The following is a 25,653-nucleotide window of genomic DNA, read 5'->3' as shown; positions in this document are numbered from 1 at the left end:
TGGTTTATGTCATCTTACGATTAGATCACTTCACTATCCTCCCCTGGAGCATGACCAGTACTCGATCCATACTCAACAGCTCTAGGGATCATCTGATTATTCATGAATCAATATATTAGTAGCATGTAAAAAGAAGAACCCTACATATTTTATTGTTGCTATTCATACCCGTGATGTGCTGTGCAAATCTATGCCAGAAACTCCGATCTTGACTCATAGTTAGACTAACGTCAAAATGTGAAATAAGGTTCGCTAATGCAAAAATTGAAAGAAAAAAAAGAAAAGGTGTCAGCAGTTGAATGTGCATATAACATATGACATACTTATTCTGATGGCATATCGAAGAAAAATGCGAACTTATAATCTCAGTACAGAATAGTTCTAGTATTTGTCATCTTTTTGTGGATCACACTAAATGGTTTTAGGCATTAAAACATACCAAATGTATTCTACAATCATCGTATGGGTGTAGGGCGTGGCATCCGAATTGAGAAGACTCTCAAGCCTGTAATAGTATTGTTCTTGGACTTCAAAGCATACACCCTGAACTTAGAAAAGCTCTTGGTGTTTACACTCTTCTTCTGTTTTAGTGAGAGAGAAATCCATGCGTTTGCTGCCATGGGACTGGCCATCAATGAGTTCTTTGTGATCCTTGTCTGGCATTATGTCGTTGGTGCCAAAATCTGCGCCATTTCTGCCTAGTCTGAAAAATAAAGTAGTGTGAGTAATAGACATATCTGTTGCGAAAATTCAAATCGGCATTAGCATAAATATTACAAACAATACAAAACTGTAAAGAAATGAAATTGCAATAACAAAGTCGGAATCGATACAAATGAATACCGAGGCCTGTGTTTTACACAGTTTCCTTAAAACAGATTCGTTCCCTTAAGTACGCGATTGAGGTTTCGTGAACGTCTGTCTCCCAGGATACAACGGTTGACAGCGAAGAAGAGATCACGGCACTTCCAAGCTTTCGGCGAACTTGAACAAACTCGAAAATGAACACTACCGAAAAACAGTGCAAATGCAGAGAAGTTCTGAAACAGAGGAAGAATGATTTCGATAAAAATAGAACGCAGGGGAGAGCATTTCGGGAATACGGACGATTAAATCTGCCGTTATAAAATCAATACGCATGGGAATAACGGTTGATTAAATCTGCCGCACGTTACGAAATTCGTAACAGTTTGAGTTGAAAAAAAAATAAATCAGAAGGCAAAATTGGGCTCGTCGCGAGACCCACTTTTCGGTACGCGGGATGTGTGCTCGCGCCCAAGTTTCAACTTGTCGGGCATCGGATTTGCACCCCCCCTACGCCTGCGCGCGAGGCAGAGAGTTTGTGCTATGATAGTTACCACTTCAAATAAGTGTAACTGTATATAAAGCACTCCATATCCTTCTTTCTTTTCCGATGTGGGAATAGTGTTTTTTCACTTCCCACTTCCAACTCAAGGGTGTTCTTTGAGCATCAATTTCTCATTCATTCACCCATCAATTTATCCCATATTTCCAACAATATCTACGTAAACAAAAAACCTAGGAGCTTAATTTCATGGAAGATGATTCAAACAACAAGCTCTATTTGTATGACTTGGCCTTCTGGTATGCATGAGAGTTTAGTTTTGAAATGATAAAACGAATAGACTGGGTACTTCAAAGAAAGGGTCTCTTTTGCAAGTGCGTACGCCGACAATTTCAAGTAGGAAAACTTACATTTTGAAGCATAAATAGCGAGTCTTATTGATTTCCCTAAGGATGATACCACATTCTCCTTGAAAACTTAACTAAAAATAGTGGCATAACTATACTTCTCCTTTTGGAATCATTTCAAGGTTATTCTCAGGCCTCATTCCCAAAAGTGAGCTCATGAACAAGTAAAAAACTGAGGGCAGTTACATAGTTGAAGTAAGCAAACTGCAGAGTGCAACAGTTTAAGAGATTAATGAAATTCCACCTTACCAAGGATCAATCAGCAAACATGTTATTATGATATTTCATTAGATATAATGGATGATCAACTCATGAATCTTGATAGTGCACCTAATCCTTTCCTCTCGCAATCAAAAGGCAATCACAATGAAGTAGTTTCTTCTTTCACAAACTTGGCATAATTGCAAATTACCCTTGCCAACCACTTCGGCGAAAATATCCATCAGATATCGCCATGGCAGAGCAAGACTACCGAACACCGCAATTATCACTATGAGGACTTGAAGTCACAGAACAAGAAAAATCTGATACAAGAGTGGATACAAGATAAATCGATTCCACATGAGGTCCACAACATAGACTTAAAATTGGTAGTGATTGATTTATTCATGAAAAGAAACGACAACAATGACTACTGCTTCGTTCATTCATTCTGCCTCACACACCACACATTTCTTTTGCAGACATTGTTGTCACAAAGAGATGAAGTCCACGTCAATTGTCAACCAAACAAATTGAACAGGACAACCTTGCAGTGATCAAAATGAAGAAGCCATAGATTAGACTCCCACTCTAACTGTGATAAGACCTCTTTTAATGTCAAATATTTACTCAATTGCTTAAGATGTCGCTAAAAATTGGTAAAGGATTTACCTGAGAACCTTTGCAGAATGGCTGAGAAGCAAATAAAGAATGTCAAATGCTGTCAAATGCTAACTATAAGATCACTTCTCTATCCTCCCCCGGAGCTTGATTGGTACTTGATCCATAGTAATTCCACTTTGGAAGTTCAAACGGGTGCTCAGCAGGTCTAGGGATCGCCTAATTTCAGGAATTAATAGATCAGTAGCATGTAGCGTGTAAAAAGGAAAAACATGACATATTTTATTGTTGCCAATCATACCCTTGAGTTGCTGCGCAGATCTATGTCAGAACCTCCGTTCAAGGGAAGCAAACCAGAAGCCGTTCAACAGAGAAACATTTCATCACTTCATCTATGAGAGTTTTCCAGAATTGTGCAGGCATTTTGCTCCTTGTGAAATCAAATAAGGAGATTGCACACTATATCTACAGAATGAGTCATGAGGCAGATTTAACAATCTCGGAGTTGGATGAAGAAAAGTACGAATTTTCTTCATTTTTCTTGCATGTTCGAGATTAAAGCAATGTCCAAACCTATCAGCGATCTGTCCATGTCCCCCCCCTCAAATCATATAGCGTTGATAGATAACTTTATCAACTCTGTCTGCAGGATATGAGATATCTTGTAACAGTCGTCGCCTGCATCTTTGTGGCACCTCTCCTCCAATTTTGGGCAACCTGCGATTCTTCGGTGAGTACATAATAGTTCTAGTATTGTTCATCTTTTTGTGCACCACACTCAAAGGTTTTAGACATGAAAACATACCAAATGTATTATGCAATTATTGTATCGGTGTAGGTGTGACGTCCAAGTTGAAAAGACTCTCGAGCATGTACTAGTATTGTTCTCGGACTTCAAAGCATACGCCCTGAACTAAGAAAAGCTCTTGGCGTTTCCACTCTTCTTCTGTTTTAGCAAGAGAGAAATCCATGTGTTTCCTGTCATGGGACTGGCGGTCAGTGAGTTCTTTGTGATCCTTATCTGGCATTACATCGTCGGTGCAAAAATCTGTGCCATTTCTGCCTAGTCTGAAAAATAAGCCAATGTGAGTGACAGACATATCTACTGAAGCCAAAAAAAAAACCTGGGAGCTTAATCTCATGGAAGATAGTTCAAATGACGAGCTCTATTTGTATGACCTGGCCTTCTGGCACGCACGAGAGTTTAGTTTTGAAAAGATAAAAGAATGGACTGGAATACTTCAAAGAAAGGGTCTCTTTAGCAAGTGCTAACACCTTTACCCTAAGCTTAATCTCATGAAACAGCATTTTGAAGACTAGTTTCAAGTGGGAAAAAATTGCATTTTTGAAGCATAAACAGCGAGGTCAATTGCCATGAACAATTTTACACACACCGGTTTCGATAGAGGTATAAGCTTAGAGATCGGGCGGCGTAGTGTTCGCCCACTTGAATTTGATTCTAGCCCAAAAATAGAGGGATAAACTGAGATGACAAAGTACCGCTCGTGAAATACAGAGCATGATGATCCAAACCAAAATGCTATTGAAATAGCAGCCACCGACCACACATCATAATAGTTTTCGAGCTGCGAGTCCAGTTTGAGGAGCCAAATCAGCAAACTCAGCTCATCTTCACCAGATCAAGCAATGAACCCAATCAAAAGATACAAAAACAAATTCATATGACGCCGAACAGAAGTAGTGAACTACGATCAGGAGCTAGGACAAAGCAAAGAAATTCTCTAGAGGCACCAACAATCCAAAATCAAAAAACTGTAAAAAGCATTAACGATGATGCTGAACTCAGTGTCATTGTATTCGAAAATTGTTCATGTAAAATCTGGGAAACAAGGTGCCCCCCACATACATACCTTCAGTAAGGAAAATTAGGGCTCGATCTGCCACAGTCCAAGTTGTATGTGGGGGATATGAGCGATCTTGTCCCAGTCCTCGCCTCCATCTCTCTTGCACCTCCTCTCCAATTCTGGGCACTCGTCGATGCCTAGTTGAGTAAGGACGCAAGCCTTCGCGTTCCTTCGGGAAATAACGTCAGCAAGGGGCTATCGTTGATTTCGAGCCGTTGAAGTGATTGAAGGGCCTCGATCTGCTCTGGTAATGCCTTCAAATTGGAACAATACTGAATAGAGAGATCCTCGAGATTGCTGAGCTGGAGAAGCCACCGTGGGAGAGATGCTAGTTTTGGAAGTTTTTCGAGTCTCACGGAGCGGAGACTGTGATGGAGTCCTCCATGGGAATCCAAGATGATGAGGTTGCCGCTCTCGTCTTTGCATATATCCAGCTCCTCACAAAACCGAATATCGAGATCCTCGAGATTGCTGAGCTGGAGAAGCCACCGTGGGAGAGATGCTAGTTTTGGAAGTTCTTCGAGTCTCACAGAGCGGAGACTGTGATGGAGTCCTCCATGGGAATCCAAGATGATGAGGTTGCCGCTCTCGTCTTTGCATATATCCAGCTCCCGACAATCACAGATACGTAGACGCTCGAGATTGCTGAGCTGGAGAAGCCACCGTGGGAGAGATGCTAGTTTTGGAAGTTTTTCGAGTCTCACGGAGCGGAGACTGTGATGGAGTCCTCCATGGGAATCCAAGATGATGAGGTTGCCACTCTCGTCTTTGCATATATCCAGCTCCTCACAAAACCGAATATCGAGATCCTCGAGATTGCTGAGCTGGAGAAGCCACCGTGGGAGAGATGCTAGTTTTGGAAGTTCTTCGAGTCTCACAGAGCGGAGACTGTGATGGAGTCCTCCATGGGAATCCAAGATGATGAGGTTGCCGCTCTCGTCTTTGCATATATCCAGCTCCCGACAATCACAGATACGTAGACGCTCGAGATTGCTGAGCTGGAGAAGCCACCGTGGGAGAGATGCTAGTTTTGGAAGTCCTTTGAGTCTCACGGAGCGGAGACTGTGATGGAGTCCTCCATGGGAATCCAAGATGATGAGGTTGCTGCTCTCGTCTTTGCATATATCCAGCTCCCGACAATGCCGAATATCGAGATCCTCGAGATTGCTGAGCTGGAGAAGCCACCGTGGGAGAGATGCTAGTTTTGGAAGTCCCCAGAGTCTCACGGAGCGGAGACTGTGAAGTTCCAAGATGAGGTTGTTGCCGCCGCTGCTTTCGTCGTAATTGGATAAATGCAGCTCCTCAGAATCCGAAGAATCGAGATCCACCTGGTTGGATTGATGTCGCGTACCCAGTGGGGGTGGTGGTGGTGCTGCTTTTGAGAGGGAAGTTAACCCAGGACAAAGACAGATGGCAAGAGATTCGAGGGAGGCGAGGCCTTTCCAGCACTCCTCCGGCACACATTCTAGAGACTCCATCTCCATGATTACCAGGTGCTTCAACTTATTAAGGCCAACTATCATATTTATTAACGCTGGGTGGGCCCTAATCAGCGATAACGCCTCGAGATGCGGAGTTGGTGGGACAGCTTTTAATTTTTCACAATTGTGGATACCTAATTCCAATAGACTAGGAAATGATATTGTTGAAGTGAATGGATGATCCGATACAATGTATTCCAATTCAGTCAGACTCCAAATCTCCATAGTCTTAAGGTGAAGTAGTTGGCCTAGTGGAGGAAGACTTTTACATCCTCCACATTTGGAGAAGCATACCTCAACTAAATTTGGCAAGGAAGACACAAGATTGTCCATCATCCACCTTGGAAAGCTCTCACCTTTATATTCATTGATAGTCAACTCCTGCAGATTTGAGTGCGGCCTCAGTCCATCTAATAGCACTTCATCTCTATTCCCAATTACTGCATCATCAATATCAAAATCGCCCCATTTAAGTTTCAAAGATTCCAGTGAATGCTTCCCTATCAAGTTCGCAGCCCTGGATTCTGCTACTGCATCCGTCACGCTTCCCAAATTCTCAATGCAAAAGCTTCCTCGGATGTTATTAAGCTCTTTTAGCTCCCCAAGTTCACAACCATTCTTAGCAAGAGCTTTATCTTTAGGCAAAATGAAGCGCGTTAGCCTACTTAGAGAACTCAACTGACCTAGTCCACGTGGCACATAACTAAGTTCCTCACAACCATCTATGTATAGATTTCGAAGGCTGACTAACTTTCTTATACCCTTCGGCAATTCTTCAAGGGCACGACAATTGTTGAGATTAAGTGTTTGCAAATTCTGCAGTCTCGTAATGGAGTCCGGAAGTCTTTTTAGTTTATGAGTGCCAGAGAGGTCGAGATACGTGAGATGCTTCAACTTACAAATGGACCTTGGCACCTTCTCTACATATGTGGTATGCAGATCCAAGACGCGCAACCTCTTGAAACTTTGAATGAGTTGGCGTAAATCTACTTCACTTATTGGTCGTCGCATAAGAGAGAGATATGTTCTCAGGGGACTTGCTTTCAAGTGTGAGATTGGAAGGTCACCGACACATAGATGACGTGCTCTTTCATTTATGGATTTTGTGTCATCCAATGCCACCCCACACTCATTCCCTGCAACTACGCAGGCTAGATCATGCATCAAATCATGCATCTTGCAAGTCTCCTTGTATTCTTGAAAGTCTTGGAAGAAGTTGCTCCTAAGTAGATCCATGAAATATCCATGAGCAATGTCTTCTAAATGTTGACTTCTATTCGATGGCCGGATAAATCCTTCAGCCACCCAAAGATTGACCAAAGTCTGCTTCTTTATCTCATAATCTTTGGGAAACAGTGAACAGAACGCGAAACATTGTTTCAAATGTGAAGGAAGATAGTCATAACTTAGCCTCAAAACAGATGTTATTTTGTCTGCCCTTTGAGACACATCTGGGAGCTCATAATCTTTGAAAGTTAACCATTCGAGTTTAGTTTTCTTAAAGGATAGTAAAGTCCCAACAGTTCGAACCACCAATGGAACCCCAGAGCACTTTCTAACTATCTCTTTGGCAATATCTAGCATTTCAGGATCTTGCACCTCCTCTTCTTTTCGATAAGCCATTTGCATTAATAAATCAAGAGATAAGCTGTCAGATAAGCCCCCAAGATGATGAGATTGAGCAGCATCAGTGATCGTCGCAATCGATGGAAGGCGTGTAGTTATAAGGATCTTGCTTCCTCTAGCACCTCCCACCAGTAATCTTTTCAAGCTCAACCAATTTTCTGGTTCTTCATTCCACAAGTCATCTAAAACTAAGAGATATCTCTTTCCATCAATTTCTTTCCTCAGTTCACTTTGCAGCTGTTCCATTGCATCTTCGCTGGGTGCTTTCTTCTTTGCACAAGCTATGATATTTGTGACTATTTTTTTCACGTCAAAGTCATTGGAGACACAGACCCACATTTTCAAGTGAAAGTGTTTACTTACCATCTCATCATTATATATAAATTGAGCAAGTGCCGTTTTTCCAAGCCCACCAATACCAACTATTGGAAGGATGGAGACGTTCTCTTTCATGTTTGAATCCAATAGAAATTTTATAACCGCCGTTTTGTCATCGTCTCTGCCTTTAATATCTCCCTCACTTATAAACGAATGCGTCTCTTCTCTTTTCCTCCACTGTCTCTCTACTCGTGAATCCACGGAGCGATCATCCAAGTGGAATTTCCTATCAGCCTTAATGGCTTCTATTTTCTCCCTCACTGCTCTTACTTTGTTACTCATCTTCAGTTTAAAAGCAAGCTGGTTTGAACTTGAGAAAAATGTTCTTACCTCCTTCATCATCTCATTATGGCCACTCAGTTCTCGTCGCACAGCTTCTATGTTGAATTCTTCAAGCACATCCTGCGCATCATAGAAAGCATCTTTCAATTTGTCAAGCCAAACTTTGATTTGGCGACTCCGGTGGTATTGCTCCTCTGCATCCTCTAGTACAGCATGAAGCGTGGAGACAGTTTCCTTGAGTATCTCGAGTTCATGCTTGACACCCCATAACTTTCCAACCTTTTCTAGTGCTTTAGGAACCAGATAATCAACGATATTTCCAGCAATACCAAGGATGACAGCTTCCGCCATTTTTGTTCTCTCTGTGGATCATAAGATATTAGTCCAGTCGTTCTTGACGCTAGAGACTTCTCACAACATGGATAACAAGTTTCAATTGACGCTCACCTAAGATTGGCAAATCGAGAGATCCTGACAAATCTAATCATTAGCTTCTATGACCGACTTTAGTTGTTGAAGATAGGAATTTAACAATCCACCCATAATGCACGATGAAGCCTAAATCTATAATGCATATGGGACCCACCGAAATCAGGTCCTAGTGGTTTGTCTAAGATTTTTCATGCTTTTAGCGTTTACTCTTCTATTATGCTTGCAAAGGCAAGGAAAATGCTGGCGGAAATAAATCTCTAATTCTATAGTTTATAAAAGCAATAAACCGATGCATGTACGGTGAAAATAACTTAAGAGCATAATTACCAGGAGTACGGGTGATATTGAAGGACCGTATTTGACAGCAGCAAAGCCTGAATGAAATGCAAGCAACAAGATTAGAAGCAATGAAGAAGGGGGTTTCTTGAGTAGCTGCCTGCATTCGTCATCATCGCACATTTAAAGGGAGAAAGAAAAGGGGCACATTCCTTTTTTATGCTGACCCAACAAGGAAACGTGGGAAATGATCCCTTTCTTGCCTTCTCAGTTATCCTTAACACGTTGACCCAAAAAAATAAGTCATTGTTAACACGAGAAACGAATTTTTTTGCATTTCTTTTTTGCGGCGACATCTGTATAACAGTACTTTTAAGATTGTCCTAAAGTTATTTCTTTCATATTATATGGTGCCCCCAATTCATTTTGTCTTTTGCCACCATCGAAGTATAATATAATTAAAGTTTTCTCCTTTTTCCTTTTCTATATTATAAAAATAGATATATTGATTTTAGTAATTAGATACTCTTTGTAATATTCTTTTTTTACTTACGATTCGATTGAGTATTACTCATATTTTTTTTTAAAATTTCGTTAGTGCATTTCCTGAATTCATGAAATTGGATATTGCCTTTCTTTTTCCTTTGGAATTATGCGCTAGGCTCAACGCCCATTGACAGGCATAGGCTATACCTTACTGTTCATTTTGGTATTAATTTTTCCGCTGAACATTGCGATGTTACAATTGAACAAATAATATGACTATAATTTCGAACGTTATGTTATGTATACATCTCAATTAACAATTTATTTTAGGTGATGTGGCTAGAGCATTCTAGTCATCAAGATTACTTTATCTCTGTTAACTATTGGCGTCTGACCTCGTGAATTTTGAGTGTCATGGTTCTATGTCAATACATGCACTATTTTTTCTCTCCTGTTGCATAACTGCAATGTTGTGTCAGGATTTTATTTTGACTTTAGTTGATTATCCAGTTCTCTCTAATTGAATTTACATTTGCATTGAGATATCTAGATTTAAGATTAGTGAAACTTTTCATTATACTTGTAAACTTTACGTATATTATTTTCTTTTTGTTAATTTTACTTACATTATCAAATTGTATAGTTGATTACACCTTTATGATTCAGTGGTATCTTTAGCATTACCACTGGGGTTTTATTCATGATCTCATTTTTGGAATGAAAAAGGCTATATAGATTATTAGAAACTTCTATTTGTGATAGTTTATTAAAAGACAATTAATTGCATATTTTTGCGCAAATAGTTTGACAACTATATTTCAAAGTTGAGTATTAAATTTCAATCTAATCGATCTTGACCTTGTGGGGTCTTCGGCGGAATAAATTTGTAGGTTTCTGTAGTTGTTTTTTTTTTTTGGTCGAAAGGTTTTCTGTAGTTGAAGTATTGCTTATTTGCGCTTTCCTTTGAGCTCTTTACACATTTTTTTTCCTAAATTGCAAAATGGAGGTTGAAACAATAGTTACGCCTTCTTCACTTTCAGACTCACATCTCATTATTTCGGAGGAAACTTTTGAGCATTTCTTAATGTTTCGGTCCACTTGCGAAGAGAAATGAATCTATGATCTTAATTACTTTATTCTCTGAGTTAGGAGGCAGCTCCCTTTTTGTTTTAGTAAATAATTGCAATAATGTCACATGACAATATGAATGAGAGTTTTGATTTGAGAGGTGTAGTGTTAGCATCACAATGTAAACAAATCCATTATGCTACCTACGCATAGAACTTTCTATTTTCACATAAATAATCTCTATCCTAATGTGTACTGCATTTGTATAATTATATATACACATATATATCAATAACTAGTTAATCCTAGCTCACTCCTCAGAGTACTCGAATCAAAGAAAACTAATATTTCCTAGTTTTATAAGCTTTGTTACCAACTTTATCATACATTAAATCCATCCCAAAAATATAAAGAATGATCAGTCGTCTTTTCACAAAAAAGGTAAAGAATGAAGCCTTCAAAAAAATAGAAGTGTTCATGCAGGCATCGGATGCGAGCTCAGTGGGTCCGCATGTTTTATTTAGACTTGCGTGGATCATCAAAATGCCTATCTATAACAGGTCAAGTTGGCCATAGAAGTTGATAATTAGGTTTGTCAAGCTTTTGATTTGCTAGTTTCAAGTGAACATCAAGATTAGCTACATTATGACACACATACACCTAATAAAATTAATTAGGTGAGTAGAATCCATTATCACACATTCATAGAATACAAATGTGTAAAAGTGCAACATGAGCTTTTGCTAATTACTAAACGTTTAAAGATAAAACTCATGCAAAGCATAGGCAAGAACACTATTTTTTGCTTGTGAAGTTGACATTTGTTTTAATGGTTAGGAGGCAGGTGACATGACAATGCAAGTTCCTCAAAATAATATTCCTGAATGAACATATAAACAAGCATGAAATGGGACCAAATAAAGAAAGGAAAAACATAGTAAGATTAGTTTAAAATTAGAAGAAGCGCATCTTAGTTTTAATAAAAGAATGAATATCGAAAAGTATATTAAAATAAAACTTATTAACTTGGGTAAAGTAATATCATTTTGATTAAATAAAAAATGAATTTCAAGAGGTATATAATGATAAAAAATTTTAGCGAAACTTAGTAAAATCATACATCTCATCGTATAGAATTATAACAATTTGAGAACTTTTAGATATTGCATTGTACAATGACAATAGGATAACTATTTACCTTAAACTTTTTTCTGTAATATCAAATATCCCAAACTTGCATCCTTGTGACACATTTACTCTTTGTCAAAGTTATGTCAATGAGTACCGTTAAAAATCTACCTACATGGACGTGGAAGGTAAATAGTGTTGACATGGCGCCCATGTGGCTTAAATGAAATAAAAATGACGTTTTGATTGAAAAATCATGTGACGAAATCTTGATGGAAAGTAAATGTCACTTAGGTACATGTTTAGAGTTTTTTACGACACAAAAAAAAATTTAAAGTATATGTATCACAGTGAACATAATTTGAAATTTTGTGTAGTTTTTTTACTAATTCAAATTCCGTATCAATGTTTACGCATTGTGAAAATTGCATATGTTTAAAGACAAAATAATATAAAATGTAGACTGAGACAACATTAGAATAAACAAAAATAAAATGCAAAAATCTATTAAGACAGGTCATTAGCTATTTTGGTGATGTTCTTGAAGTCCGCTACAGGTGGCGGACCATATCATTGTCCTTTTTACGTGGTCACCTTTTACTTCTTTTCCTGTTTTTCCTCTTTAAGGCGAGCAGAAAGTGCAGGGTAACCTGTTGGCGAAGCAAAGCCACAATTTTTCACGTCCGTTGGCCGATAAATTAGGTCCCAACTTACGAGTTAACACGAGACTAAAGATTTCCCAAAACATTTGGCAAGATACTTGATATCGTTAATAAGGATAACAGGACTTGCCCCTTTTTAGCACTCCTAATCACAATAGTTGCATGTTCGGCATTTCGATGGATGCCAATTCAATTATATATGTCGTTCCATTTTTTTCTAGCCCCCCCTTGCTTTGTTAGGATTTTTGAAAGAAATCGTCCGACTGTAAGTATGTACGTGGCTAGTAATTTTTATGTGGTCAGTAACTTTTTAAAAGAAATTCGACTTCCAATTTATAAATAATTACTGACTTGTTTACATGATTAGTAACGTTGGTAATCTTTCTATGATTATTCTTATCATCGCATATTAAAAAGGAGAAAAAGACAAGTTTGAACAAAACTGATGCTTCCTGCAATGCAATAGTAAATCTTAATATATTAGACTAAAATTTTACATGAGGTTTGTAACTTATTCATGGGACGAGTAAGTTTCTGCCTTAAAAACGTAATAACCGCCGACCCTGTTTAATTGGAAAAATTATAGGTATTGGCAAACAGTAATCAACCGTCCCACGTGGTCTAAAAAGTGAAAATTAAAGTTTCATTTTTCTCAGCATATGCAAATTAAAATTTCTCCCGAAGGCGGCTAAAGAACAAACGATCTCAGCTTTTTTCTGATGATGCCCATTTTCCTAGTTTCCCAGTGCACGTTCACATGCATGCCCCAATTGTTTAGTAGTGACATCGAGTAGTAAGTGCATCGGGATTTGGATCTTGAGAAGATAGAAAATTGTTATAGCTGTATGGGCAACTTTAGCATCTAACTTCACACGGTAAAAAGAAAAATTATGTTCATGAATCTCTGCTTTTACGTGAATGAAACAAGGAAGAAAAAGATTATGAAGTATACATTGTGAATGAAGTAGTATGAAACCTTTTGTGTGCAAAAAAGAAATTATATTTTGGTACTGAAGTACCAATTTGCGTTGGGATAATAAAAGCAAGCTGATGAGGATGCTTTTCAATTTAAATTTTCATGTGTGAAAGGTAAAACAGTTCTTGAAGTTGGCTAATCTTCTCTTTAGAATTCTATTAAGAATAGGAATTCGGGACAGTTATATGTTTTTATTTGCCCGATTTGGAGAAGGCTAAATAGCCTAAACATGTAAATCTTGAGGACCATGTTTACACCCATATAAGTCATATCTCTAAATCCAAATAGAAGACGTTGATAGTTTCCGTAAGCATTCTTTGTTTCATCAGGCTATTCATCTTCAGAAAACTCTCTGATTAGTTGCTATGAGAAAGAACGAACCTGGCTAATAGTGGGCTGATCGACAGCTGACCAACAAAGGCGAGGCCACAACCGGCAAAATCAAGAGAGGAGGACAGGAGACGGCGTCGGCAAGACCAAGAGAGAGAAATGAGATGAGACGGCGTCGGCAAGACTCCAGAAAGAGAGAAATCGAGGGCACTGCAAGGGAAAGTCAAGAGACTAGAGAGTCTATGAGAGAGGCTAGCAATGAGAGTGAGAACCAAAAGAAAGTAGCAAGGGTCTTAAATATAAAAGATTTAGCATTGTTTTGAACTGTTCCAAACCAGTTTTCCCTAAGGCTGGTTCCCAGAATGTTTACATTAGAGCTGACCAGTTCTCGTGTGAAACAGTGTAGAATCGAGCGAGTTCGATATAGTTTCGAATTGAACCGACCGGGTTACTCACCCTTAAAAAAATGTGACATTTGAGTTCTAACAACAAACATTATATGGCTAATCCCTCGATTAGCGAAAGGGAAGGACCATCACGAAGCACAGAGTTCCTTTTGTCTAAATAAATTAGATAGCCCATTATATGAAATGAAAAGCCAATCATACAATACGTTTGGTCAATTGGCATAATTTAATATCACGTCTATTATCAAACATAATATTATTTATAATAGTTGAGATTACATGGAGATTTTACAGACTACATATTAAAAGTTAAATGTGAAAGACTTGTAGTAGTCATTATATTTCATAGAGGATGTGGTAGGAGAGGTAAGTCTTCTTTGCAACTCTCCCAGCAAGATGTAATGCTTCTTTTATCTTACCAACAATATGTTTTAGGACATTCACTACAATTATGGTGGTGTTGCTGTTCATCCACGTATGGTGTCTCTTTGGTGCATTTCTTCGTTTCACACCTCTTGACTCTGTGTGTTGTCATTTTGCTTTACAAAAACAAGAGAGTTACGGGAAGGTTCAACGAAAGATCCTGACCAACCGGTCAACCCGCGGGTGGCGAAGGTGATTCGACAGTTCCCACAAAAACGAAACCAACCGGTTGCTGAAGTTCCAGCCCAAAACCAACCTCGCCTGTGCACTGCTCTCTAAAGTAAGCCCGAATTTTTGTCTGCAAGTGTTGGGCGCTAATTAGTCCGCACAATTTACGTAATATATATAACTTTTTTTTATAATTTTTGTCATGGTGGGAAAGTGAAAAAGTTGTGTGCGCTTCTGCTATACGAATGCCCTCACTTTTCATATCTAAGTAAAAGAAAGTACCTTTAAAGTGGGGCCGAGGCCCGAGATCACAATTTAGGGTGGAGATTTTATTGGCACGTGGCAAATTTAGAGCAAATAACGTGTACAAAAATAGATAGGATGAGTTCAGTGGTGTACAAAGTCATACTGCTACACATGACTGAAATGGCCAGAAAGCAACAGAACTCCACAATGGTCACCTATTAATTATATTGGGACAACATGTACCGACACATATAGGATAGGAACGGTGGACTTGGTTCCCACGACTATTCCGCTAAAGGCCTGACTAGCGGGGTCCACGCCTATGATGCCCAACTGCCATCTACGACAAAAGTCTGACAGAAGAGGAAGCATAATAATTGCCATAGCCAAAAGGTAACTTAACTCGATCATGGTTAATTATTAACCATCATCTTGTTCTTTTGTTTTTGTTTTTTTTTGTTTTTTCTGTTCCGCATCTTTGTTCCTTCTCCGCATTTTAGAGAGTGACCACGCGCTTTTGAAACTCTAGAAATTAATAATTAGATTGTGACTTATTAATCGTCCTCATTAATAAATAAAGCTTTCTTTTAGTCGATTCCAACACGATGATACCAAAATAGTAAAAGATGAATGGATGGGCTTCAGCAGCTGAGTAACGCATGATCTCGATAATCCATTCTGGGTACTCCAAAATTAATACATATATAATAAATTTATTCCAAATTAATTTTTAATCACCAAAACCCTCAAACTAGCACACCTGCGATAATTTTGTCCTCAACTAATTTTTTGACCACCAAAAACCCCCAAAACTGATATATTTATGATAAATTTACCCTCCATTAAATTAGATTAATAACATGAAAAATCATAAACTGGTACACCCGTTACAAATAAATGATAAAACCCCAAATAGAAACACCCATTAACTGTCATGTGTCATCCAATTCAAAAATTTGATAGCGAAATTTAATGGAAACTACATTTGAGATTTTTGATTGTCAAAAAATTAATTTGGAGTAAATTTATCACAGGTGTAGGAGTTTAAAATTTTTCGTAATATAAATCCAAAAGAAATGTAAAAACTTGTTCAAGGCAAGGTTAGATTAATATATATAGATAGATGGATGGACAGATCGATGATCAACACAGCCCTTAGATATTTTGTTGAGATCTCTTAGAGCGCGAAGCCTGAAATTCACTACGGGTGATATCATTTTCTTACGATTTGATGTGTCTCTTTTTATCCTTTGTCCTTTTTTTTCCTGACTTTTCTCCTTTTTTCCAAAGGCAACCATAAAAAAGTGTATCAAGATAACGTGTTTGGTAAAAGCAAGCCAAAACAAAAAAACAACGTAAAAGCATCTTTTAGGTAGGGCTATGATTAGACTTTGGGGACGTGGGTGGAGGTTCCGTTGGTACGTGGCGAATTTGGATTGGGCAACGCGTACAAAGACAGATGGGACGAGTTGGGCCCCACGGCTATGCACGACTTGACGCCTCCCTAAATAGGGTTGTGTGTATGAATGAAGTCGTACTGCCATCTGCAACTTGCGGAAAGCATAATAATTGCCACGCGACAAACATGACCAAAAAAGCAAGTTAACTCGACCATGGTCACCTATCAACTCCATTATTTTCTTTTTTTCTTATTTTTTTTTCTTGCGCCACCGTTGCCTCTTTCTTCCTCCTCTGCGTTTTTAGAGAGATGTTGAGAAACCTGTAGCTTTTGAAACTCTAGATATAAAAAATCAAATGTTGATTTATTAATTGTCCCTCGTTAATGGCCCATTGCCCAATTTATTACCTGAAACTTAATACAGGCACCCTGCCACTATCACTTTCCAATGATATGTTTCACAACTATCACTTCGATTATGATGGTTTTGCTGTTCATCCACCTTTGGTATCTCTCTAATGCATTTCCTCTTCTTTTTTTTTTTTCATTTCGGAAACAAGAGTGTTTTAGGAAGGTTATTTGTCAGTTCCCACAAAACCAATCGGTTGCTGAAATTGCATCCCAAACCATACGTCGTCTCTCTCAAAAGATGTGAATTTTCTTTGTCAAGACAAACCGGCAGATGGATATCTTTGCATTGTTCTTCGAAGCCCGACTTTTTATCAGGAGGTGTTCGGCGCTTCTCAGTCACACAGTTTTCATAATATATGTTTTGTCGCGTACTTTCGTATATGACTTCTTTTATAATTTAATGTATGCTTTTGTTGAATACGTGTCCTTATGTTTCATGCGTCATTATCACATAGAGCATCTAAGTAAAAGAAAGAATGATTTGTATAAATCAACTATTCAATTTAATAAAATAAAGAGAAAAAAAAACCAAAAAGGTTACATAATAAAAAGAGAGATGGGACGAGTACGGTAGAGCTGAGCCCCGCAGATATTCATTGAGGCTCTGTTTGAAGACGTACTGGAATCTACATCATGAAGCGTAATAATTGCCATGTGACCGGCTTGACCAAAAAGCAAACTAACTCAATCATGGTTAATTATTAATCGTCACTTTGCTCTACTTTTATTTTTTTTATTGGCTCCGCGTCACGTCTGTCTACTTCGAAGACCATGCCCTTTGGAAACTCTAGAAATTAATAATCGGATGTTGACTTATTAATTGTCCCTCGCTAATGGCCACTCACCTCATTCACGGCCTAAAACTTAAAAGATAATATAAGTGTGTGGTCATAATAAATAATAAAAAGTATTTAAATGATAAAAATTAATAATAGCAAAACATCCCACTTCATCATTGCTCCCTGCGAACACAAGAAAGATTAAGGCTCATTCATGTATGTACGGCAAGTTGATGTTCATATCTTGTTCTAGAAATATCACATTAGATTTTATGAAAAATGAATTATAAATAATTACTTATATGGTTTGAAATAATTAGTAAGCGAAAAATATTTTAATTATCGACAACAATATATATCTAAATATTTTCATAGATGTTAAAAACATTTTCGTTCTTTTATTTTTATAAGCGATATAAGCAATCATTTTTTTTAAATTCTTTTCTAACATAAAAACTTCAAATTATACTCACTGTGACACCTTTACTATAAAATTTTTTTAGACATTAAGACCTTGTAGCCATGTATGTGATACACATACTTTTCATCAAGATTTCGTCATGTGATTTTTCAATTAAGACGATATCATTTTTATTTCACTCAAATCACGTTGATGCCATGTTAATACCATTTGTCTTTCGTCGTCTATGTAGGTCGATTTTTTAACGGTTCTCATTGAAAGAACTTTAATGGAGAGTAAATATATCGTACACATACAAATTTGAGATTGTTGGTGTCACAAAAAATGTTTAGGATAAATATATCACAATCCTCATAATTGGATATTTTTAATGGCTTTTCCCTAGATCAAACGAGATGATTGAGCTTTATTCTACTTTATCGTTAGTAAAATGTCTTATTAATTTAAGAAGAGTGAAAGAACGGAGTTTTGTGATAACGGGACTCAGCCATTTAACTACACTCTACCTAACTTTCCTATCATTGATATATGTGTGTGTACATAAATTCATAGTTTTGGTTTCACAAATGATACATAATAGCTGAATTTTCTTGGCTCTCATTTGTTTGTGTTTCTTAAAACTCAAAAACAGTGTTCACTTTTCTTTTAAAATTCAAAATATTATTCAAATACGGAATGTGTACATAATTTGATTTTACAAATAACACACGATAAAATAAAACGAAAGAAGGTAATCCTGATAGTCAAAGTTAATGAAGTTTTCTTAGGACTTGTTTGCTTTTTAAATTGGAAAAACTAAATTTTAAAATGTTATTTAAACATTAAAAGATTTTGAAAAAAATGCACAAATCCCATATCAAGATGTAGCGGTTGTGAAAATTTGACAGGTTTCAAGCCAAAAAATAAAAGTGTAAAAACTAGTTCAAGAAAATATTAGATTAAATATATTATCTATGAACACAGCTGTTAGATATTTTGCTGAGGTTAGTGAGAGCGCAAAGCTTGAAATTCATTAACTATATGCGGTATCATTATTCTCCGATTTGATGTGTCTACTTTTTCTCTAGTCCTTTTTTCCTTGTCTTTTATGCAAACGCAACCATAAGGGGGTAAAGATCACTTGTTGGTGATTCCATTGGTTGGTACATGACGATTCTATGTTGGACAACGTGTACTGACACGTATAGGATAGGGACGGTGGACTTGGTTCCCACGACTATTCACTAAAGGCCTAACTAGCGGGGTCCACGCCTAGGATGCGATACTGCCATCTACAACAAAAGTCTGACGGAAGAGGAAGCATAACAATTGTTATAGCTAAAAAGTAACTTAACTTGATCATGATTAATTATTGACCATCATCTTGTTCTTTTGTTTTTTGTTTTTTTTTTTGTGCCATGTCTTTCTTCCTCCTTTGCGTTTTAGAGAGACGTTATGTGCTTTTTGAAACTCTAGAAATTAATGATCAAATCGTGACTTATTAATCGTCCTCATTAATAAATGAGCTTTCTTTTAGTCGATTCCAATTACGATGATACAAAATTTGTAAAGATGAATATATGGGCTTCAACAACTGAAGAACATGTGATCTAGGTAATCAGTTCTGGGTACTCCGAGACTAAATCATGACCGTTAATCTCATTCTTCGTGTTGTTCCTCCTCCCTTATCCCGTAGTGTAATAATTGTGACCAGCTAATTTCCACACGAGAAAAAGGAAGTGACATGATCTGTCTTTCAAGAGAAGGGCAAAGCCTTAAACCAATCTCGTAGTGTAATAATATTATTTATATTTGATGATAATAGAATTGAGATTTTACATGCTACATATTAAAAGTCATTATATTCGATAGAGGATGTGATACTCTTCCTTGCAACTCTTCTAGAAAGATGTAATTCTCCTTTTCTTTTTTACAGACAATATGTTTCACGACAATCACTTCAACTATGGCGGCGTTGTCATTTGTCCACATATGGTGTCTCTCTGGTGCATTTTTTTTCTTTTCGTGCCTTTTGACTCTGTGTGTCGTCGTTTTGCTTTACAGAAACAAGAGAGTCACGGGAAGGTCTAGCGAACAGTTTTGAGCAACCAGTCAACAAACGGGTGGCGAAGGTGATTCGCCAGTTTTGCAAAACCAACGGGTTGCCGAAATTGCAGCCCAAAACCAACCTCACCTAATCCAAAGATACTCTTGGCTGGTGGGTAAGTTTACTTTATCGAGATATCCCATGGATGTGCATATGTTTGCGATGTTATTTAAAGCACCGTAGGTAATGGGGGTTTCTTAGTCACACAACTTTCGTAATATATAAATATTAATATAATTTTTTTTTATAAATTTTGTTATTGTGGAAAGCAAAAAAGCCGTATACTTCTGTTGAACACATGCCCTCGCTTTTCGCACGCATCTAAGTAAAAGAAAGAAACGATATTTCATATATCAACTACTTAAAAAAATACATAAAAAACCAAAAAAGTTGCACAAAGCGAGTATAATACAAAGTCCTTTGCAAAAGTATTTTTGGGTTCTTCGCCACTTCTGTCTCCTTCCTCCTCCTTTGTATTTTGCAGGTAGAAAGACCAGGCGGTTTTGGAACTCTAGATATTAAAAATTAAATATTAATCAATCAACCGTCACTCGTTAGTGGCGTACCACCTCGTTTATTACATAAAACTTAATATAGGCAGCCACCTCATTTATTGTAAAAAAAGAAAACCCTTAAAGATAATATACGGGCACAATAATAGTAGATAATAAAAGATATCTAAATGACAAATACCAATTGCAAAACCTATGTATATATATGTATATATTTTAAAAAAAAATCTAAAGCAATATGTCTAATTAATGTTAAGGAAAATGGGAAGGAATGAAGTTTTGTAGTGAAAACAGCTCCACCATTAAGCTGCTTTCTATCTTACTTTCTCATTATTTATATATATATAAAATATATAATTAGGTTAGCAATGATCTCTTCAGCCATACTTCCGATGACAGCTTTCGCCATTTTTGTTCTCCTTGTCCCTTTTTCTCTATCTCTATGTCTCTTTCTCTCTCTCCGTGAATTAAAAGATATTAGTCCAGCGGTTCCAAGGCTAGAGACTATTCAGGACATGCATCGCAAGTCTATGTTGAAGATGAGAATTCTCCTCAGCCATGCATAATAGAAGACAAAGTCTTTACCACCCAATACTAGGCAATACCAAAACTTGCACAGTTAAGTAATGTAAAAAATATATATATTTAGACATTTTAGGCATGTCACTCCTTTTTCATAAATTTCAAAAGGATTCCCATGTAAGGGCAAAACAACGGACATACCCATGATTTTTTCTAGGATGTGCAATTTGTACAAAATATTTTATTATTTCAGTTTCTTATTGCAATCAGATCAATTAGTTAGGAATATCCTTTAGTTCACAATTTTAGCTCTTCTTTAACAATTACTATAAGACAAGTCATCTATCTTATCTTTCGAGTCTGACTCTTATTTCTATCTCCTAACACATTATTCTTCTGATTTAGCTCTATTCAATATACACAATCAATTTTTTCCGAAATGTCTTCTAATAGTACTTGCAAGACCGTAGCAATTCCTAGTTGGGCACTAGTGACTAGTCGGTGACATCGGGCTAAGCATACCTCGTCACTACTAAGAATGCATTTCAAAGGTTTGAGAGCGGACAGTGATAAGGATTCTTAAGAGATGGCTAGAATACGTAAAACATCTATTAACATCCTTGAAAATTTGGGAGTCTTAGGGTGCGTTCGTTTCCCGAAAAATGAGTGATTTGGAAAATATTTCCCGAAAAATGATTTGCTTATATCATTTGGAAAAATTATTCAAAGGAAAATGTTTTCATTATCGATAACAATCTATACCTAATTATTTTTGCGGGTGATGAAATTTTTTTTTCATTAATTTATTTTTGTAAGTGATACAAGCGATTATTTTTCAGAAAATATTTTACAAATCAGTCATTTTTCACGAAACGAACACACCCTTAGAGAACCAACCAGCAGGTGGCGAAGGTGATTTGCCGGTTCCCACAAAACCAACCGGTTGTTGAACATGTAGCCCATAACCAACCTCGTCTCTGTAAAGATATAAATTTATGCTGTGGTGGAAAAGTAAAAAAGTTGTATGCTTTTTGCTGAGCACATGCCCTTTATTTTTCACACATCATTATTGTACAGAGCATCTGAGCAAAAGAAAGAACGATATGCAGATATCAACTCCTCAAATTAAATTAAAAACCCAAGAAAGTTACAGAATACAAGTATGATAGTAAGTCCTTGGCAAAAGCACCTTTCTAGCGAGGGCCGAGATCGCAATTCGGGGTGGGCATCCTGTTCGCATGTGGCGAAGCTTGGATTGGACGACCAGTGCGAAGACAAAGAGGACGAGTATAAGTGGGGAGGCACGCTTTTCAATGAGCCCTAATATTAGGGTCCGCGTGTACAAAGCTTTAATAATTGCCACGTGGCCCACCTGACCAAAATATTAATATGTCAATTGCCACCCACCTCATTTATTACATAAAACTTAATATAGGCGCCCACCTCATTTATTATATGAAAACCCCATTAAAGATAATACAAGTGTATAATAATAATAAATAATATTTAAGTGACAAATACCAATTGCAAAACCTATATATATTATATATATATACACATCCAATTTAGTAAATAAAGTAAGTTGATGTTGATGTATTGTTCTAAAAGCATTATCTTAGATTAAAAAATGCGATAATTAAGTTTTTTTCTGCTTTATTTTAAAGCAATATGTCTAATTAATGTTATGGAAAGCGGGAAGGAATGAAGTTTTGTAATGACATAGCTCAACCAATAGGCTTCGTTCTATATTACTTTCTCATTATATATACACACACATATTCATAGATATTAGCTTAGCAATGATATCTCCAGCAATGCTCCCGATGAGAGCTTCCGCAAATTTTTGTTATCTCTGTCTCTCTTTCTCTATCTCTCTCTCTCTCTCTCTTGCTCTCTGTGTATTAGAAGATATTAGTCCAGTGGTTCCAGGCTAGAGACTTTTCAGGACATGTATAGCAACTTCATGTCTCTCTGTCTCTCTCTCTCTCTCTGGATTAGAAGATAGGAATTATTCTCAGCCACGCATAATGGAAAGACGAAGCCCAAGTAAATGATGCATATCAAACACACCGAGGTTGGGTCCGAGGACCGTGATTGGTTTGTCTAAAGACTTTTCGTGCTTCTAGTGTTGAATAGTCTAGCAAGCTTGCAGGGGCAATGAAAATGCTGGCATTGAAAGTGACGTCGATATTTATGTAGCAGCAGCAAAAGGAGAATGGGGGGACCAAGTTGTGAAGGCAAATTGCGTCTCCAAGGGCAAACCCTTCATTTTTTCAGGTGGGGCCGCGATCGCATTTTCAGGTTGGTACGTGGCAAAACTGGATTGGTCATTGTGTAGACGGTGGATTGGGTCCCACGGCTATTCACTGAGACCTAAACTTGGGTCCACGACTTTTTGTTTTCTTTCTTGTTTTCTTGTGCCACGTCCATCTTCTTCCTCCGTTCTGCGTTAGAGACCATGCGCTTTTAAAACTCTAGAAATTAATAATCAAATGTTGACTTATTTAATTTTTGTTCATTAATAGATGGGCTTTTCTTTTAGTCGATTCCAGTACGATGATACAAAAATTGTAAAGATCAATAGATGGGCTTCAGCAACCGAAGCAAATGTGATCTCGGTAAAAAGTTTTGGGTCCTCTGAGACTAAATCATGACCATCAATCTCATTCTTCAACTTGGTCCTTTCCCCTTATTGCATAGCCCAATTGTCACACTCTAATTTCCGCTCAAGAAAAAGGGAGAGAGAGAGAAGGACGAATCCTCAAACCAATCTTACAAAAAACATACATATCTGGGCCAAAAGCTAATACCTTGTGTGAAGTGAAGGTAAAATGACAAAATCACATCAGAAGAGAAGTGATTTGGGACTTGAGAAAGATATGAAACAAAGTATCCGCACTCAATCAAAAGTTCAGATATAGCAATTTTCGATGATGAAATTCTCTTAGGGGGTAGATTTTAATATTCCAAACCAAAAAGGGAATTTCGTAATATTGAAAAACAAGAAAAAGATTAAACATCCGGATTTTTTTGAGAAGGCAAGATGCGATTTTGGGAGATAATTATGGAACTTGTCTTGCATAGCTTGGCTTGTTGCCTTCTTATCCTCCTAAGATTGGCATTTGCCGTTATCACCCAAAACCAAAGAGAGGCAAGAGGGCAGAGAGGACCGCGACACTAGAGACCCAAGGCTCGCCGGAGAGTGTCCTTTATCGCCGGAAAACCACTCTAAATGGCGACGACCATGGCTTGAAGTTTGAACTGATATTTCCTTTGACCTCGAACCCCTGTGATTTGGCATTGCATGATAGCCACGTTTCATCTGGAAATTAAACCTTCCAAAGTACCAGTCGCAGGCTGGTAAAAGTGCAACTTTCTTGTATAAACACAATCTATTTGGATTACTTTCAGGGTCAATCCTTGTTACGAAACTGTAGTATCGCATGAGGTCTTTCCAACGACACAAAAGCCACTTTATTCGATTATCTATAGAGTGAGAATTGAGAGCACAAAGCTAGCACCTCTTGTAATTTGGGTTTTCACCAGCACAATTCCTTCCGGTGGCTCGTGCGGTCCATCCAATAGTCGTATTGCGACACTGTTTTCTCCTAAAACTCAAATGCAGAGACTACTATGTTAGGTGAAATTTTCATGATTTTGAAAATATAGAAATTTCTGTTATTACTCAGAAATTATGAAAATTATGCAAATCATGGAACATGGTTTCTAGACATCCAAAAATTTTCAACTCGATCGAGTTAGTTCTGTCACGCCCCGAACCCCAACGGGCTCGCGACACCCCTTCAACGGTCGTATTGAACGTGACGTCCTAGGACGCGTCGCCGACCCAACCCAAACATCAGAGATTAGGCACGCGCGGAAACAAATAGAAACAACCCAGACAACTAATATGATGACAAAAGGATAGCACGAAACAATAATTGCATAACATCACAAGGCAGTCACTATTACAAAACGATAACCCAAGGCTACCAATATCAAACCGCAATTTTTCAAAAGGGGGAGATGGTTGACGAGCTTATCTCCTCTATAAAAAGGTACTCAAAAGACAGGGTAATTTGATCTATCCTTCAATCCCTATGGTACTCTGGCGGCATCTCCGAATCGATCACGGTCGCGGATCTGAAAGTGGTTATACAATAACCGTAAGAACGAGTCTCAATAAGCAACACCCTAAACCCCACGTAGGCCAATGCGTACCCAGACAAGTCGTACATGCAATTTACCCCATAACATATAAAATTCACGTCATTGAACTTACCTCGCCATCAAATGCATGCTCTGCACGTTAGTTAAACGTGATAATGCAATATTAATAGCCTAATAACATATCACAATCACTCAAGCACCAACCACACTAACACTCAATCAATCCAATCAATTCAATCACACATTTCACAATTCTCACAAATCGTACCAATCAAACTCAAGGCATGCTCACCACAATATTCCACCAACCTGACCTTCAAGTCGGTCACATTCAACTATCAATTCCACTCACAACCGCCACGATAAGCCAATAATTGACTCACCAACAATAGCCACAAATATGCACCCACAATCATCTCAATTCCAAATCACAAGCTCACGATTACGACATTCAAGCCGGCCACAATCACATGTCAATTTTCCCCACTCACGCCACGACAATACGGATATTTAACCCACCATAATTAGCCACTAATTAGCCCCACAATTATCACAATTTAATCTAACAAATACGCACATACGAA

At 37.6% G+C, this 25,653-nt stretch overlaps 2 protein-coding genes and 1 long non-coding RNA gene across 4 annotated transcripts in view; 1 reads left to right on the top strand and 2 right to left on the bottom strand.

Moving 5' to 3' along the window:
* LOC115667258 (putative disease resistance protein RGA4) overlaps window positions 1–13,812 on the bottom strand; it is a 41,434-nt gene extending 27,622 nt beyond the window's left edge. Inside the window, exons 1-3 of the mRNA XM_056305690.1 lie at window positions 13,577–13,812; window positions 8,927–8,973; window positions 4,805–8,529 (exon numbers count right to left, since the gene is read on the bottom strand). Of these exons, the coding sequence (XP_056161665.1) occupies window positions 4,805–8,518 (3,714 nt within the window). The 5' untranslated portion in view covers window positions 8,519–8,529; window positions 8,927–8,973; window positions 13,577–13,812. The remainder of the gene's footprint in view (window positions 1–4,804; window positions 8,530–8,926; window positions 8,974–13,576) is intronic.
* LOC130135874 (protein FAR1-RELATED SEQUENCE 7-like) overlaps window positions 1–25,653 on the top strand; it is a 90,686-nt gene that overhangs the window by 45,576 nt on the left and 19,457 nt on the right. The gene's annotated exons all lie outside the window — the stretch shown is intronic.
* LOC115669052 (uncharacterized) lies at window positions 272–4,265 on the bottom strand. Its single transcript, XR_008815054.1, has 5 exons — window positions 4,036–4,265; window positions 3,341–3,603; window positions 2,837–3,252; window positions 2,587–2,754; window positions 272–703 (listed from the first exon to the last, which is right to left on the bottom strand). It is a non-coding gene; the product is annotated as an uncharacterized LOC115669052 (long non-coding RNA).

This window comes from Syzygium oleosum, unplaced genomic scaffold (assembly GCF_021117445.2).
Source record: "Syzygium oleosum isolate NSW1041296 unplaced genomic scaffold, Sole_v2.1 Sole_v2.38, whole genome shotgun sequence".
Classification (NCBI taxonomy): domain Eukaryota; kingdom Viridiplantae; phylum Streptophyta; class Magnoliopsida; order Myrtales; family Myrtaceae; genus Syzygium; species Syzygium oleosum.
This window is presented reverse-complemented; position numbering and strand designations above follow the sequence as displayed.